This window comes from Hyla sarda, chromosome 5 (assembly GCF_029499605.1).
Source record: "Hyla sarda isolate aHylSar1 chromosome 5, aHylSar1.hap1, whole genome shotgun sequence".
In the NCBI taxonomy this organism is placed as follows: Eukaryota; Metazoa; Chordata; class Amphibia; order Anura; family Hylidae; genus Hyla; species Hyla sarda.
This window is the reverse complement of record NC_079193.1, coordinates 40,682,843-40,702,186: the sequence shown is the minus strand read 5'-3', so window position 1 is coordinate 40,702,186 and position 19,344 is coordinate 40,682,843. Positions and strand designations below refer to the sequence as shown.

The 19,344-nt window shown below is 40.2% G+C and overlaps 1 protein-coding gene and 1 long non-coding RNA gene across 3 annotated transcripts in view; one reads left to right on the top strand and one right to left on the bottom strand.

The window, feature by feature from the left end:
• LOC130273094 (uncharacterized) overlaps nt 1-14,713 on the top strand; it is a 117,434-nt gene extending 102,721 nt beyond the window's left edge. Inside the window, exon 3 of the long non-coding RNA XR_008843869.1 lies at nt 14,071-14,713. This is a non-coding gene — a long non-coding RNA (uncharacterized LOC130273094). The remainder of the gene's footprint in view (nt 1-14,070) is intronic.
• GPR158 (G protein-coupled receptor 158) overlaps nt 2,135-19,344 on the bottom strand; it is a 308,847-nt gene continuing 291,637 nt past the window's right edge. The window contains exons 11-12 of one of the 2 annotated variants that reach the window (XM_056519337.1): nt 14,724-14,786; nt 2,135-9,934 (exon numbers count right to left, since the gene is read on the bottom strand). In XM_056519337.1, the coding sequence (XP_056375312.1) occupies nt 8,189-9,934; nt 14,724-14,786 (1,809 nt within the window). In that variant the 3' untranslated portion in view covers nt 2,135-8,188. The remainder of the gene's footprint in view (nt 9,935-14,723; nt 14,787-19,344) is intronic. The other variant, XM_056519338.1, reaches the window with a different exon arrangement.

Below are 19,344 nucleotides of genomic sequence, written 5' to 3'. Positions count from 1 at the left end.
TACATTGTATTATTTTTATATACTGTTTCCATTATGGTGCAAGACTATAATGTCCCCCCTTTTAGTTAAAGTATCTATGTTTTAATACACTGATGCACCACATTATTATTCCGATACATTGTTTAAGAACATGTAGTTATACCCCTTTATCATCTGGATACACTGTTCCATATCAATCCCTTGAATAACATCTCCGCTAAAATATTATAGCCTTTTAGTAGAGTCCCAGCACTGTAGAATTATTTCCTAAAATATACCCCCACCCGGGTAGAACACTCTGCTCTCCTTAATTCATCTCCCGACTGTATCCCTCCATGCTGGATTACACTTATTTATTTTATATCCCTCTATCCAGTAGTCTACATTTAAATGTTAGACTACACTTATATATATATATATATATATATATATATATATTCATCTTTTGCCTCTATCCAGTAGTTTGCAATTAAAAACTCCACTTACTTTAGTCGGTCCCATGTAAATAACCACGCTCGCGCATTGCACTGTGAAGTGCCAGTGACGGTGTGCGCGTGCGCGCTGCCCATACGAACTATCAGAGCCCCATCTGTGTCGGCAGTGCGCATGCGTCGCGCCGATACACACTGGCGGTGACCAAGCTCAGCGCACATAGAAATGGGCTACATACCGTGTCCCTCCAGACAAATTAAGAAGCCGGATGGGACATGCCATTTACAGGGACAAGTAAGCAGTGCTATCAACAAACATCGCAGAGCCAGCGGTGTTTGAACAACTGTGGCCCACATCTTATTTACTAATTGTTATGGTTTGGACATATATGTATGTATTTACTAACAAGGCTCGTTCAGCTTACTTGATTTCATACAAACTTTTAATATGTATCGGACTTAATTCATGTTTTAGTAATGTCCACACTCATTCTACAACCACGTGTATTTGTTTACATTTTTGTGTTTACATGCGCCGGCCACGTCACTGAACAGCGCTGTTCACACGGGGCGGTCCGGTTACACCCGCAGGCTTTTTTCCTTTTAAAAAGCACCTGTATGTTTAAGGATGTTAGAAGCCTATGTTTTTATTGAGAAAGTGGTAGGAACCTCGAAACGCGTCTAAAATCTGGCAATAAACAGAACCTTTATCCTAACTGGATTTCTGAGCATCATTGCGGTATGCGCCAACAGAGCCCCGCCTTTTCTTCCGTCTACCTGATGTCCTAGATCAGCAAGGGTTACCCCCTTCTGATTCCCGGGAGGCAGCTCCGTATAAACACTGACAAGTGCTTCATGGTGGTTGTGTCTGGCACACAACCCCACAAGGTGAGCAGACATCCACAGCGGTGTGCACATCTACACTTTTACAACTTATTTCTATGAACATACTACTCTTAGAGGAAGCTCTGCTCTCTCCCCATTTTTTCTCATCTAGCTTGCAAAAATGAGTTTTAATGAGAGTGCCAATTCAAACAGCAATAAGCCTTTTAGTAGAGTTGTGCCTATCCAAACCTGTAACTGCAATATCCAGACATTTTTTTTGTCTTTTGTTTTTTTTTGTTATTTAATCGAATCATTAAATTCCCATTTAATTATGGGACAAGTGAACTAACTCCAAGAATCAAATGCAAAGTAGGGTCCTTGATAGTCAGGCTGATAGCTATGTTCTCATATCTGCAATATTGATACTTGGTTTGGCATGTTCTTTTTTTAATTAGACCTACATCTCGGGTCATTGTGACTTGGATACACACCTGTGGTTTCTTTTGTGAGCATGTGTGTGATTTTTTTTGTCCTGTTTTGTGAGAGCAATTTTAAATGTACTGAAGTAAAAGTTAAAGGGGTACTCCAGCCCTAAGACATCTTATCTATGATAAAATGTCTGATCGCGGGGGTGACGTCACAGGCGGAGTCGTGACATCCCAATACTCCGGCCCCGGGGTCATGATTCTTCAGACACAGAGCGATCATCGCTTCATGCAGCTGAGACAGGTGGGTGCTTCATGAGAGATTGTGGGGATCCCCAGCAGCGGGATAAGATGTCTTAGGGACGGAGTACTCCTTTAAGTTTTAGTCTGCATATCTACTTACCAATTATGGGACAAGGCCTTAATTTGTTTCACTTGCAAATGAAAGCCAACTACTTAGCTTACAATCGAATTTATTGTAAATCACACAAGTCGATTTCCTTACAAATGTGTTTTATTGCATTTATTATATTTACATGCTGCGACACATCACAACATAAGTCTATCAAAGTCTTCTTTTTTTTTTTTTAATGGTTGATGCTGTACAGTAAATACCATTATGTAATATAGTATCAGTAACACATATTAGGGTGACATTTCTTACAGTTTCATTTCTTATGCATATTTATTTTTCTAGAGAGTTACTAAAAGTCAGAAGGCAGTGTTTCATTGGTCCTATCTACCACACACACATGCAAAAATCTAGGCCGTAAAAACGGAAACTACTGGCGGATTTTATGCAAATAATGATACTGTGATGACGGGGTTATACTCTATACTGCATAAAGTTATTTGGTAAAAAAATAACATATAATTAATTACTTTCTTCTGAAACAATTCTATAAATTAGAGACACAAACGGTGATGTGCAATAACGCATGCATTCAGAGGACAACTTAGATAGCGTTTTAGTACAATAAAAATGTTCTATGGGTGGATCAATGGGCCTCGTGTATCAACACTAGCTAATAGAAAACCATTACCCAAAGCGACCAATCAGAACTTTATCTTTTATTGGTAACTGATCTGGGATTGGTTACTATAGGTGACAAAGCCATCTTTTCTGTTTTGATGAATGAGCCCCAACGTAATGTACTTTTTTGATGAGATATGGAGCTATCTATTGTAACAATAGAGGCAATAATTCTAAAACAGTTTGCAGTAAGCAGGGGTGGGGCTAGCTCAGTAGGAAGTGGTTTCAAAAAGGCCCACCCCCAGGGGTCTACAGTTCTAGTAATGCTATCTTCTCAATGTCGCCCTAGACAATCCCTTACTACATTTACTCCTCTTCCCACCTTTGACAAAAAGTGCAAATTTATTTTATTTCATTATTATGTATCACCAACATACTCCACAGCACATTACAGACAATATATAATCTTATGTATTAGCACTTGTTCACAATGTGCCTTATTATCTAAATTCCTTATCTCATAAACCCACTAAGGACCATTTCATAGAAAGCCAATTAATCCATATGTATGCAGGGACATTTATTATTACAATCAGTAAGAGGCCCTCTCATGAAGACCACCCCAGGTCATAATTAAAAGAGTGGTTTGTAATCTACTATGTAAAGCTAGGCATACACCTTACATACTTGTTCTCAGGTTTATAAGTGGCTAGTTTGGGCTAGAAGAACAGAAAAAAGATGTACTAACCTTCCGCCATCCCCTGTCATTGCCATTCCAACAGTGCCTGGTCCCTACTGCTCAGAACTTCCTGCCTGCCCAGCCAATCACTGGCTAAGGCGTGTCACTGCTGTGGCCAGTGATTGGCTGAGGAGGAAGGGGTGAGGATCAAAGACTGGACACCATCGATCAGCAGAGACTGAGGATGTCTGGGGTGTTATATTGACAATCATTCTTCTGGCTGCTATATAAAACTACATTTCCTCTGCAAGGGATACACAGCATACAGCAACCCTTGAAACAGTCAACTGTTTGCCAGTGAATCAAATGCCTCACAATTACTGTAAAAATGGTGAAAACTGTGCTAAATTTTATAAAATGTCACATGCGGTATTATAAGATAAAGGCTTGGTTAGACACTTCTCTTCTGTACAATACCTTGTGCCTCACATTTACATTAAGCACTGGTTTGCAATGCAGACTTCCATGCGGAAAGACTTGATAAGCAGTAAAAAGGTATTCTTGCCAAGCCTTGTCCTAGCTCTAAAGATATAAATGTCCCCATTTAAATAAAATCTCTATTCTGGCATTACTCTGGTAGTTTGACATGACTTCATGTGCAATGAGCATTCATTATCTTTAAATGTAATTTTCTTACAGTCCTTTGATTTATGTCCCCCATGCTTTACATAGCAGCCTCCCTCACTGGAAGTCACTATACATATATATATATATATATATATATATATATATATATTTTACATACTTTGTGCTAAATTTTTTAATAAATAAGGTTCTTTTTTACAGCAAAAAATAAAGAGGTTATCTCTCAAAAGGCACAGAGATTGCTAGTATATGCCATTAATGAAGAATTGGTGGGGCTACAACCTCTGTGAGCGCTCTGCCCCTATTATTGGAACAACTGATAAAAGTGCAGTGCCAAGAGGCCTAACAGAAAGATTCTGGGCCCCAGTGCAAAATCTGTAAAAGGGTCATAGATTTCATTAGCACAACCTCAGGTACTGGTTTGGGTGTGACATTTATTTTTGCACTCCCTGAAGTTATTCTTTATGGTGCTGCCCCTTTACCTCCTTTAGCATCTATTGGCTTTATGGTTGGCCATAAACTATAAGGGCAAATAAATCTGGGGTAAATTTGATGTGGATTTTCAGTGCAAATTTGAACATTGAAAATCCAGTGAAGATTACTGAAAAGGTATAGTAGATTTTCCCCATTAACTTTAACTAAGATTATAAAATGTTCCCCAAAAATATATAAAATTCTTAGACCCATATACTACAAATTACCAAAAGATCTGAAGAAAAATCAACAATTTTTAAATAGTTTTTAGTCTTCTTTCAGCAAATCTACACCAAAATCCAAATTAACTGGTGCAAATTTAGTGCTGTGAATTTCCCAGATTTGCTTTGAAAAGTTTTCACACCTACTCCATCCCACGTGGATTACTGTAAATCAAGACATGGGCTCCATAAATACGATGAATTTACATTACTACATGTTTTCACAAGTCCACACTGTTCCTCTTTCATGGGAAGTGAATAGAGATCAGTAAATTGCCCAAAGTTTATTTTTGGTCAGATTCAGTTGAGTTGGCTGTGGATTCGGATTCGAATTTAAAGGGGTTGTCCAGCAATAGAAAACCAGAGTGACACAACCTAAGGACAGGGGCAGCGCAACCTTAAACTAACCGAACCCCTAGCCAAAACTGAATCTGAAAAATTTTAGATTCGGATTAATTACATTTTTGAAGGAAATACAGAGCAAATTTGATTCATTCCAATTTGATTCGCTTATCTCTAGTAGTAAATAATGAATTTCTTTAACTTAGGCCTGAGTTTATTTTTAGGGGGACTCTTAACAAAAGTAGATTCAGATTCATGGGGGAAATATAACATAGAAAATCTGCAGTGTTTCTGCAACGTAAAAAGGGGTACTCTGGGAAACTAAAACTTACCCCCTATTCTGTGAAGTTTTAGTTTTGGATACCAGGAGTAGCCCTTTCTTGTGAAATTGGTAAAGATTTAACCCCATGAGATCCCCAAGATTGCAGGTTAAAGGTCATGTAGCCCCCTTACTCCACACCTATATGTGTGGCTGCAGCTCAGCCCCCCTTTTTATAGCCTTGAACAGTACAAGAAATGGTAGTTGTACAGTCATTTTGCATTAGAACATTACATAAGACTGAGTTACATGTGTGAACGTTTTTTGGAGGACTTTGTGAGGGTCAGGACCTTCCTGAGTGGGATATTATAAAGTGCTTTTTTTGTAATTCCATATTTGTGATTTGTTCGTCCATGTATCATGGATTAGGAATATTTACTAAATTAGAAATGCATGTGTGCATGTAAGATAATGAGGGAGGGTACACTTCTGTAAGTAAAAAAAACTCAATCCTATAAAAATACAATTAGATTTTAAGGGAAACTTTGGTAAAAGTGATACACTACTGTGTGGGCCTTGAGAGGACGATGTATGACAAAGGGATTTCAAGAACGCCCCCTCAGGTCTGCACAAGTTATAACACAATGTAAGTTTTGCCTTTTAACATATGGTAACAAGTGAAATATATGATCACTATTCTACTAAAATTTGTATACATCGTTCCAAACAATACATAAGTTGTCCCCTGAGGTACACAAATTCATATTTAGGTAGGACCATTTGATGTTACTAAACCTAAGGCAATAAGCACTAACTATATACAATGTATTCGAAAAGTCTTCAGACCCTTTGATTTTTTTCTACATTTTGTTATGTTGGGGCGTTGTGCTAAAATAAAATAAACATTGTCATTTTCTTCCATCAATCTGCATTCCATACCCCATAATGAAAATGGAAAAACAGAATTTTAGATTGTTTTAAAACTTATTAAAAAGGAAAAACTAAAATTTTACATGGACATAAAGTATTCAGACCCCTTGTTATGAAACTTGAAATTTAGCTTCAGCTCCTTCCATTTCTCTTGACCATATGAGAAGTTTCTTTCTTGATCAGAGTCACCTGTGGTAAATTCAGATGATTGGACAGGATTTGGAAAGACACAGCCCTGTCTATAAACCTGACTATGCATGTCAGAGCAAAACCCAAACCATGAGTGGGGGGGGGGGGGGGGGGAACGACTGTCTGTAGAGTACAAGTCTGGAGCGACAAAAAAATCTTCTGCACTGAAAGAATAGAGCAAAGTACATAAATACTTTTTAGTGAAAACCTAATACAAAGCACTCATGACCTTAGACTGGGGTGAAGGTTCACCTTCCATCATGACCCTAAAAAGAAAAGACATCACAGCAGCGGCTTAAAGACAGCTCTGTGTGTCCTTGATTGGCCCAGCCAGAGCCCTGACCTGAACCCAATTGAACATCTCTGGAAAGACCTGAAAATGACCTCCACCAACAGTCCTCATCCAACCGTTTGAGTGGATTTGCAGAGAAGAATGGCAGAAAATTTCCAAATCCGCATGTGTAAACATTGTTGCCTCATTCCCAAGAAGACTGGTGTAAGAACCCAAAGGGCTAAACATCCCTGAGAGTGTTTGTTTATCTGGTTGCTGTGGTTACGCCTAGCTCTGGGCTGGTCAGCTGACCTAGTTAGTTCACCTGTGTGTTGCCTATATAAATCTGCAGTCTACTTTCAGGCCTTGCCTGTGAAAGAGCTCGCTCAAGTAACTAGCATTTATTATCTGTATTCCTATCTTCTGGTGTTTGTGACTTTCTGGCTTGTCTTCGTGTATTTGTAACTTGGCACCTTTGAAAACTCCTGGTATTGACACAGCTAGTGGACATTGACTTATTGTGTGTGTGTGTGTGTGTTAGATTTTATTTCTATTAGTCTGTGTGCTCCCTTACTGTATCCTGACCTGTGTCTGTATTGTAAGTTTATTTTGTTGAAAGTGGCTTCCATATATTTAGGGAGGGACTGTCACCGTGGCTGTCGATCCGCTATTTAGGGTGGATAGGCAAGTAGGCAGGGATAGAGTGAGTGGGTGAGATCAGTACTGCACTCCTTCCTTGCCCATATGTGACTACTGGAGGCTTTTATCACTGCCAATAAGGCTTCAACAAAGTCCTGAGTAAAGGGTCTGAATACTTATGTCATTGATTTTATTTATTTGTTTTCAATAAATTAGCAGAGATTTCGTTCACTTTGTCATTATCGGGCATTGAAGGGTAAATTAGATTTATTTGTTTTTTAATTCTAGCATAAGGCCACAACATAACAAAATGTGAAAAAATAAAGGAAAGGGTCTGAAGACTTTCGGAATGCGTTGTATTTACAAGTAGCCAAACAGGTATGGAAACATTCCATTTAAAAATAAGAAAAACCCTGAAAAATACAGTATCAAACTAGAGTATCGAATAGTAAGTATAGAGAGGTGAAGAAAAGATAAATCAAAAACCACAATATAAACCACATCAGCGGAAAATATAGTTCTCATACAATATACGGCTTCCGAAGCCAAGTGAAAAGTTACAGAAACTTTTTAAAGAAAAAAAATTATAGCAGGTATTTTGGTTGCAATATCAATACAATATCTGCAAATTTGCATAAATATTTTTTGTGTCACAATATATCAAAGTTATTTGCAAATATTATACAATCTGGAATGCTTTAACATGGGACACAACTGTGTACAAGAAACAGATACACGTATAAGAAATTGAGAGCAGTCTCTTTAAAAAAATTTACTTTTTTTTGGATGCATTAAATTAGCAGTGCTATTAGGATTTATTATGTCAAGTGATATGTCCCACTCTCTTTGTTTTTGCTCTTGACAGCTTCCCCAGCCCTTCCCCACCAATCGCTTGCAGGACCACCATTATTTTCCACCAGTGTTGTCATGATAGTCCCATGGACAGATGTCTACCATGTTTGACTTTTGCATTGTTTTGTTCTGTTTACTGTCAGATGACTCTGTGTCTTGCTCTGACTGTGACGTTGAAAGACTTTCCCATGGACACACTTCCGCTAGTTTACATTTGTCTATGCCATGTTGGTTTGAGGTACTTTTTCCCTTATTTACTGAAACCGCCAAGGAATGGTCTCCAACCATGGAGCAGACCTCAGCACTTTTGGACTTGTCCATCTTTATCACTGGATCCATCTCCTTTCCGTGACCTTTAGTTGGACCCTTTACGTTGCTTTCATCTTTTTTTGCAATACTTTTCGCTCCCTTCTTTTTCGAAGGACTCGTTGGCATGTCTTTAGAAGGAGATGCAGGACTTATAGTCAAGCTGGTAGGTGAATCTTTACTTCTGTTGACACTTAATGCATCCTGTGATTCAAAGTCCCATGGACATATTTCAGCTTGAAGGGCTAATGTTTGTGGTAGATTGTTATTAGAATTATGGTAGCCATCCGGTGATGGCAATACCCCTTCAATGATGGGGGGATTTTTTTTGCGTTCTTTTTCTTGTGAGTTAGCAGTTTGTTTGGTCAATAACTCTTGATCTATTGTTCCCTTTTCCAGAGACTTTTTTGCAGCTTCGTCTTTTACGACTTGTTCTTGGCTATCCTTTGCATTTAGGTCCGATTTACCTGGACTCTTCTGCTTAGACTGATTATGTGCTTGATCTGTCGTCTTAGATCTGTTGTGGGATTTGCTCTTGGAACGTGATGTGTGATTCTTTTCAGAGTCCAAAGGTGCAATGGAAACATGCTTCTGGACTTTGTTTTCAGAAGGCACTGTAGTTGGAGTAAGGTCGTATATTTCCCAAGGACATACTTCTTCAATGTCAAATTTATCTTTAAACCCCAGAGCACCTATTGTTTTCTCTGTATCCACCAATGTCAAACTCATTGCCTGTTGTTTCATAATTCCAGGTTTGTGAGCTTTTGGGGTTTCTTCAATGGGGCTTGATGTTCTGTGCTGATCCAAGTTCTCTTCCTTGTCTGAACACGGCATACACTTCTCATTGTCTGCTCTTTGATATTTATCAGAGTCTTCTCCACTTTTTGCTTGTTCACTAAGTCCCAAGCTTTTCTCTTTAGAGTTAGCGATGGCACTGAGTGACTTTTGTATGACAGACAGACTTGGGTGTAAAGGTTTTTTATCTAAGCATAGGTTATGGGCACTGGCTGACTTGCAAACCAAAGGTACAGATTCAGCAGATCCCACCTCTAGTTCTTCAGCCTCTCTATGACCCGGTTTCTTCCCATTAGCTGACGTCCGTATTGCATTTTCACACATGTCCATCTTTTCTGAAGAAATTCCATTGGGTTTGTCATTTGGTCCTATTAAATGGTCATAAGTGCTATGGGACTTCTTCAGTGAGAATGGCCTGTGTTTTGATTCTTCCTTTGACTTTGCATTATGTGCATTTGAATCCTGGTGATTTTTTTTAGAATTGCTAGTATTATTTTTGGGATTATTATGATCTGCACCATCTTTGTCTTCCCGAGAGCACTGTCTGCTGACAGACTCCGGGATCTCGGTTATCCTTCTCATAATTGATCTTCCCAATCCTTTCTTGGAACACCTCTTTTTCTGGAGATGTGGGTTATTTGCAATCATCTTTTTTCTTTTGTAAATCTCCAGTTGAGTGTATAGTTTTTTTAGCTCATCCTATAAAAACAACAACAAAAAAAACAATTTACTTGATAGCATAGTGTACATATCATAGTGTGCATATCTAAAAATAAGTATAGTCCCTAAATATAATTGTTCTTATTCACCAATAGTAAAGTAATAACCAAAAAATCACATACACATTCAAAACTGATAATATACACTGTGCAACAAAACTTTATTAAGGCTATGATTAAAACTTTTTTTCACAGATAGACAAAACCATGTTGTGATCCATAATAAGATCATTAACACTGGAGCAAAGCCACCGTAAAGTACATCCAGGACTAGAATAGGAATAACTAAAGAAAAATCTGTCAAAAAACATATAAAACATTTGCTGTTATAGTGAGAACGTGACATCTAATATATAGAAAAGACAAGACTAAAATATACTAAAAATACTAAACGTAGTGAGTGCAATAGCACGTCCTAAAGGAAATTTATCATCAGAAAATAATCTTTTGTTTAAAACAAGTTTTTATATTAAACATATTTTTATGAAATGTTTTGCTTTTTTTTATATTCTCCTCATCACTGAATATGCTTTAAATTTTTTTTTTTTAAATATTGCACTTTATAGCCTAATAGTAAATAGCAGCAGCAGATACAGTGATCGGCACTCCCTTCACGGCTAGCAGCTAGGCATGTGTAACCAACTGGTGTATGCACGAGAAATGTCCCGATATAGCGGTGCACCGTATAGCCTCTGTTCAGGTGCTAACACCCCCAAAGAAGAGCTTCACTAGCATAGGTACAAATGCAGCATATGGAGACGTACAGGGGAGCACTCAAAGAGTCCACTCACGGTTACAGTGCCAGGATCATCTTTATTCAGGTGCAGTTAATACATCAGCAGGACGCCAGGTTCCCGTAGCAGGGTAAACAGCTTTCACGCCCGCACAAAGGGCACTTCTTCAGACCATGACGTGGTCTGAAGAAGCGCCCTTTGTGCGGGCGTGAAAGCTAGTTACCCTGCTACGGGAACCTGGCGTCCAGCTGATGTTTTAACTTCACCTTCCTGCGCTAAAGTGTATGGGTGTAAGAGTCAAACAAAACAAGCCAAACTGTACAAGTCAGGAACATAACAGAAATACTACAAAGCTACAAAAAGATATACCAGGCAGGAAAAACAGGATCAAGATTAACAGCAGATATTATAATATGAATATGATATTATAATATGAAGACAAAATATGAAGATAAGTTTACAGCAGACAAAACCAGGAGTTGCAGGGGATGAACAGATTAACTGAATGTCAGAACACTTAACGGGTCAGGAAATCAAGAGCACTGTTTACACTGGACTCTAATTAATTAACATACTGGACACCCCACTCCAATAATGGAGGGACAACAATTCTAAAGCCAAATAGGGTCCTAGCTAGCGGGCACTCTCCACCGAGTGATCAGGATACTAGCCCAAGAGGAAACAAAAATCCTAAATACAAGCAAACATGGGTTCAGACACAAAATTAACTCACTCCTAGATAGATGGATTAGCACAAGGCTCGGAACAGGATTCTATCCTAAGAGATCCAGGATCAAACAAGGTCAAAACAGCACTGACAAACGCACGTGTGAATACGGACTCAGGAAACACAAATCAGACAGAACAATACAAGATTACTAAAACCCGACAAAGGTACTAAAACAAAGCAATCTAAAATCTAGATATCACACGGGACAGATAACCATGGTTAAAACTCAGGATACATATGCTCAGACAGACATAATGAACAGAATGCAAACATAGTCAGAGTAACAGCTGTAATTACCAGACCAGAGCAGCACCTGAAGAGGCCTTTTATACAATCCCAGGGCTAGAGGGTTAACTCTTGCGAAACCAGGGAGAATAAACACAGAAACTGTTCATACACAAACCTAATGTCTGAACAAGACCCAAAGCACAAAAATGCAAAACACAGACAAACGGACATTACACCCTCCTTGGATGACATACACAGCTTTGTACATCATTCAAGGAGGGGTTGGAAGTGGGAGGGCAAGCTAGGAAGTGTGCCAGGATGTGGCACTTGAGCAGATCCAAAATACGTTTGACAGATTCTTTTTATTCGGGTAGTCCCATTTCAACCTTCATATCATATCCACAAAATATTCCATCAATGTGTGAATGACCCACACCTATTCTAAGATCCAAAAACCCCCAGCCCCTTTTGTTTATAACACAAAATGTTATTTTAAACTACATGATACTTAGAAACTATGCAAAGGTGATAAATATATACAAAAATACTACCATGTAGTCACATATTATTTATTACGTGTGCCCATGCAGAATTCATAATCACTTTGTTTGTATGATTCATAAATTCATTCGAACCAGCTCCTTCACCATACCCTCTCAGTAAGGTTGTGGACTTTACATTTCCCTAGCCTCTATAATATTATCAAGAAAGAAAGAGAGGAAAATGTCTTATTTCTTCCATTTTTTTAAATTAAGGGATCAGAAGGCTGCTCAGGCCAAGGTTGGAAGGTGTACGAGTCTTAAGTGGGCACTGTCAGATTGATATGTTGTACATCTTGTCAAAACATTAACCTTTCTATTATACTTCATAAGAAAAGTTTATTTCCTTTTTATAGAAATCATGGCTTATAAAATCTATCTCCTGTCTGATAGTACTCCCCTGTGCTCTCTCCTGACCGATAGGACTCCTCTGTGCTCTCTCCTGTCCGATAGGACTCCTCTGTGCTCTCTCCTGTCTGTTAGTACTCCTCTGTGCTCTCTCCTTTCTGATAGGACTCCTCTGTGCTCTTTCCTGTCTGATAGTACTCCTTTGTGCTCTCTCCTGTCTGATATTACCCCTTTGTGCTCTCTCCTGTCTGATAATGCTCCTCTTTGCTCTCTCCTGTCTGATAGTACTCCTCTGTGCTCTCTCTTGTCTGATAGTACTCCTCTGCGCTCTCTCCTGTCTGATAGCACCCCTCTGTGCTCTCTACTGTCTGATAGGACTCCTCTATGCTCTCTCCTGTCTTATAGGACTCCTCTGTGCTCTCTCCTGTCTGATAGCACTCCTCTGTGCTCTCTACTGTCTGATAGGACTCCTCTGTGCTCTCTCCTGTCTGATAGGACTCCTCTTTGCTCTCTACTGTCTGATAGCACTCCTCTGTGCTCTCTCCTGTCTGATAGTACTTCTCTGTGCTCTCTCCTGTCTGGTAGCACTCATCTGTGATCTCTCCTGCCTGATAGAACAGGACAAAGCACAACAGAGTCCTATAAGACAGAAGAGAGCACAGAGGGGTGCTAGCCCACCATCACTTACTGGACTTTGTCCATGCCTGTACTTCAGCTTGGACAAAGCCATGATTTTATAAGCCATGATTTCTATAAAAAGGAAATAACATTTTCTTATGAAGTATATTAGAAAGGTTAATGTTTTGCCAAGATGTACAACAATTTTTTTTTGTATCTGACAGTTCCCATTTCATGCTCGTTTAAATGGGCCTATAGGCTGCAGATTCAGAGTGGTGATCTTGGTGTTTGTCGCCTGTTTTCTGAGCTTTCACAAGGTGATGTGCTGCCAATAAAAATTATTTTATTGCTGCCCCGGCGAATAGATGAGCCTCTGATGTCCATATGGTTTTGCTTTTCACGCAGTTTTTATATGTTGTTCTCATTGTTCTGCATAGTCAGACCTTCAGTTGTAATTGTTTGGACTGCTATTCTGGCCCACCAGGCCGTTGTTTGATGTATAACTCACTCACATCTGTTATGCACTCATTTGGTTTTCTTAATAAACTTTCTTGAATTAAAAAAAAAAAAAAAATGATTTTACTGGCCACAAAATATTCCAATCAGCCCATGAACAAGCGCTTTCCACTCTGCCACTGTATTTATGGCAGATGGTCCCTGCTGCCACTCTGCCTTCTACCACCACTCTCTGCCCATGCCACACACTCAGCTGCCCCCATACTACTGCACTCCCTGGTTTGGCCAATAGGGGCCAGCCGCACACTCTTTGTAAACATAAAGGGCCAATATGTGCATTCTGGGATCTTCCCCCATTTATCTATGCTTGCCTCTTGGGCAACATTCTGTGCCTGAACATTGTTGGTTTCTTGTGTCTGTTGTGTAGATGTGCTATCCTGATTCTGCTATCATGTGTTTCCAGATCTGTGCCTGCTTCTCCTTGGATTCCAATTCTGCCTGACCCCTTCTGTACCATATTGACTCTCCTGTTGCCAACTCAGATTGCTGACGTGAACCTGTGCAAATCGCCTCAACCATCTGCCTGTATTGGACTATGCCTCTGCCTCATCCTTGGTTACCGTTTTGACTCTCCAGTGTACGACCCAGGCTGCTAACTACCTGTCTGATCTCATGGTGCCAAATACAGATACCTAATGGTCTGCCGAGCTGACCACTACCCTTGCTGGGACTATACTTTTGGAAAGACCTGAGGCCAGAGTGGGAGAACAATCCATGCAAACTTTAAACATTATTATAACATTGCACAAAACCTATTTCACTTTGTAACACAATTCATTTGTTAGGTATAAAACACATTCTTCCCCTGTCTACAATTTACACTTGTCTTCTTAAAGCATACAACTCATCTCTCATAAAGCCAATGCAGAAAGACAATAACCTGAAACAGCATTCCCAAGCTAAGTAAACACATATACACATACAATACCGTGATGACAACACCAATCTGTCGCTGGAACAAACATTTAGTGCACATCAGCAAATAAGTAGCCAGCAAGGTTGGCTACATTATTTCTATGGCGTGTTCAAGTGACAAAAAGCACATGTTCTGCTCACATGAGTCTGTCTGATACCACAGCCAATGCCATTAGAGCGGCCCAGGTCAATTTCATCAGGTGTCTGAAATGAAGAACCAAAGTGTTACTCAGGTGTCAATGGGTGTGAGAACTATTGGGTGTATCCAGCATTCAGTATTGACCAACGAAGGAAAATCCTGAACCCTTAAACCACTGAATTTTAATAGGGGTACACGGTGGGAACACAACTTACATGAGCATTAGAAAAACATCACAATGTCTTCCAAAAGCCAGTGCTACTGGAAAATCCCTTTAAAACAGTCAAGGTATGTTCACACAGGCACACAATTTAATGCAGAGGCGTAACTTATAGCTTCAGGGCCCCAATGCAAAATCTGCAACAGGGCCCTGTGTCTACAGTGTGCCATTTATAATACTGGTGTTTTCTTATTGGGAAGGGCTGTCTTTGGCTCCCTTAGGTATCAGGGCCCCGATGCGACTGCTACCTGTGTAGGGTTGGGGTAAGAGGTAAAATGGGTACACCGGACACCAGAGAAAAAAAAATATTTTAAATCAACTGGTGGCAGAAAGTGATACAGATTTGTAAATTACCCCTGTATAAAATTCTTAATCCTTCCAGTACTTATCAGCTGCTGTATGCTCCAGAGGAAGTGGTGTAGTTCTTTCTCTGCTGACACCTCTGACCATGTCAGGAACTGTTCAGAGCAGGAGAGGGATTGGTATCTGCTATGGAAATTTCCTGACATGGACAGAGGTGGCAGAAGAGAGCACTGTGGTCAGAGTGGAAAGAACTACACAACTTTTACTGGAGCATACAGCAGATGATAAGTACTGGAAGGATTTAGATTTTTAAATAAAAGTAATTAACAAATCTGTAAAACTTTATGGCACCGATTGATTTAAAAACATTTGTTTTCCACCAGAGTACCCCTTTAGGGGTCAGGGGGTATAGTACAGTCACCCTTAATCCTAATTCTATACATTTGCCCCCCTTAATTGTAGGTGGGTAGAGCAGTATGTTCAGCAGAAGCATGGTGAGCAGAATGACTCTGCTTTAGTTTTGCTACTGCCTACGAGTGAGTAATGTTTGGCAAATAGAGCGGGAATAGGTGGGGAACCAGCTGAACTCATGTCATTTGCAGCATTCTTAGAAAGTTCACAGAATTTCCACAACACCAGGTAAGGCTTTGTTCACCAGCGGAATTCTGTTGAAAAATTCCGCTGTTCTCCATTCAGACAGCGGAACGTCCGCCACGGAAATTCCGTAATCTGGGTTCCGCAAAGTTATAAGACATGTAATCTGTGTTTTGAAAGCACAGAAATTCAGCTGGAGTTCTGCAAAAGTGTGAAAAATCGGCATTCTACTTTTCTGATCGGATTTGAGCGGAAGAGTAAACATGGCTCAGCTCCATTCACTTCAATGGAAGCTTGGGATAGGCCATAAACTGAAGTCCTGGAAAACTCCTTTAATAAAAATTCCGCTTACATGCTCCTGGCAGCTAGGTCGGTAATCCCCAAACTATGGAAAACACAAACTCCCCTGACATCTGGAATTGGATCCAAGAAGTCTCTTGAATTCATAGGATGAGGAGCTGAGGGACGACTCCCCCAGGCAATTGGCAACATATAGCCTCATTTGGATGCCATGGGTGGCCTTTATGTCCTCCACAGCACACAATCGACTGCACCTTACCAATTGACTCACCCTGACCTGACGTCTTCCCTATACTGACATCCCCTCATTGTGAACTGTGGGCTCCCTGTCCACTGGACCGACCTCCTCCCTCCCCCCTTCTCCAGCCGCTCAAGGAAACGCCATTTGGTGTCGGTGGGGCTCTTAGAGTGCTTTGGGCCGCCTGGTAAGTCCTCTGTCCTCTCTCTTAGGTCCTTCCCGCTCTACATCCCCGCTCTCTCCACCCTCAATCACCCCCCCCCCTTCCTTCCCTCTCCTTTCTTCCCCTCCATTTCTTTTCTTTTCCTTCCTCCCTCAGTCTGTCTTTCACCCATCTAACACGCTATGTAACGGTCCTCGGACCCCTTTTTGTACTAATAGCATCATATAGTCTTTGCACCGCTAACTGCAAATTAATGTTTACCAACAGTGGAAGATGCCTGATGGACTGTTTTGTTCTAGATCACGATTATTCTTACTGTTATTGTTCTTGTTATTTACATGCTTTGTCTAACACCCCTGCAGGTGCATGATACCACTCGTATTATTTACCCCACATGTTGACTGTATGTGTTGTTCATTTACCTTGAAAACCTTAATAAAATTTCTATTGGAATAAAAAAAAATTACGCTGCCACCTATAACTTTGACAACTGAAGGAAAATGTACAGTATGTGCAACATCCTTACGTGTTTGTGGCTTATGCCTCATCTAGAGCGGTGGCTTATAGTTCCATAGTTGCACAAAGCTACATTTGTAAGAACAGCGGTAGTGATTTTGCTGACAGTTGTAGTGGTTACTAAAACCTTCTCATTTAAAGATTCTTTATACCTGAGAAAAAAAATATTGTTGAAAATCTAGCACAGAACATGATGTGAAAGATCACTGATCTATATGACTTCTATTATCCTGGGTAAATCTTTGCTCCTCTGGAAAAATATATTTTCTCTCTCCATCTTTTTCAAATGTTAATACATTGAGGTCTTTATCTTTTTATCTGACAGACTATAGAACTATATGGCTACCCCTTGTATTTAATGTAAAGTAGTGTTTCTCGACCAGTGTGCCTCCAGCTGCTGCAAAACGACAACTCCCAGCAAGCCCGGATGGGAAACACTGGTTGGGAAACACTGATGTAGAAAATCGATTCTTATTGATGGTAAACAAGGATGTCTAAATATAGACGTGTGAAGGATATTTTGACAACTAATGCCGATTCCTTAACCCCTTAAGGACCCAGCCCATTTTCACCTTAATCTGTTAAGGACGGCGGGCGTATCCATACGCCCCCGTTTTAAAGTCCGTAAGGACTGAGGGCAGTTGGATACGCCCGGGGAAATTCCAGTCCCCGCCGGTAGCCGGTTGGGGACCGGATCGGGATGCCTGCTAAAATCATTCAACAGGCATCCCGGCACATCGCCGAGGGGGGTCCTGAGACCCCCCCATGTCGGCGATCGGAGAAAATCGCATGTGATTTCAGACATGCGATTTTCTCCAATTCCGGGCTGATCGGGTCTCTGGTGACCCGATCACCCGGAAAATAGGGATGATCGGAGTTGTCAGTGACAGCCCCGATCATCCTAAGAGATAGGAGTGAGGTCGCAGTGCTGCAATCTCCTCCTATCCCCTGCCATCCTGCCATTAGTCAGAACTGAGTTTTGACCAATGGCAGCGCAGGACAGGGGGTTGCCATGAAAACCCCCCGTTCTGCCCACCCCTGGATGTCGGGCAGAACGGGGGGGGGGAGAAGATGGAGGCCTGTACCTGAGGAGAAGATGCGTGGGGCCCGGTGATCATCGCAGACATCCAGCGGAGATCCCGGCTCAGGTAGGGAATTGAAGGTGGGGGGGGGGGGGGAGGAGAGAAATGAAAGTGAAAGTAAAGGGATCTTTACTGTGGCAACCACTAGGAAGGCCGGACTGCAACTCCCAGCATGCCCAGACAGCCAAGACAGACAGCATGCTGGGAGTTGTAGTTTTGCAACATCTGGAGGGTCACAGTTTGGTGACCACTGTTACAGCCCTCCAGATGTTTCCAAACTACAACTCTCAGCATGCCTAAACCACCCAGGCATGCTGGGAGTTGTAGTTCTGTAACATCTGTCCCTTCAGATTTTGCAATTTTCATGACATTTTTGAAAATTGCTGCTCTACTTTGAAGCCCTCTAATTTTTTCAAAAAGTAAAAATATGTCCATTTTATGATGGCAACATAAAGTGGACATATTGTATATGTGAATAAAAATAAAATGTATTTGGAATATTCATTTTCCTTACAAGCAGAGAGCTTCAAAGTTAGAAAAATGCAAAATGTTAAAAATTTTCATGAAATTTTGGGATTTTTCACCAAGAAAGGATGCAGGTAACGCCAAAAATTTTACACCAAAATAAAGTAGAATATGTCACGAAAAAACAATCTCAGAATCAGAATATTCGGTAAAAGCGTTTTAGAGTTATTAACGCTTAAAGTGACGGTGGTCAGAATTGCGAATAAGGGCTCAGTCCTTAAGGTGAAAAAGGGCTCAGTCCTTAAGTGGTTAAGGAACAGAGCTTTTTTTTGCACATCTGACCACTGTCACTTTAAGCATAATAACTCTTTTCATTCTGATTCCGAGAATGTTTTTTTGTAACATATTCTATTTTATGTTAGTGATAAATTTTTGTCGATACTTGTATCATTTCTTGGTGAAAAATTCCAGAATTAGATAAAAAAATTTAAAATGTTCACATTTTTCAACTATGAAACTCTCTGCTTATGAGAAAAATGGACAAAAAAAATGATATATTGATTCACATATACAATATGTCTACTTTATGTTTGCATTATAAAGTTGACATGTTTTTACTTTTGGAAGACATCAGAGGGCTGCAAAGTTCAGCAGCAATTTTCAAATTTTTCACAAAATTTTCAAAATCAGAATTTTTCAGGGACCAATTCAGTTTTGAAGTGGATTTGAAGGGCCTTTATAT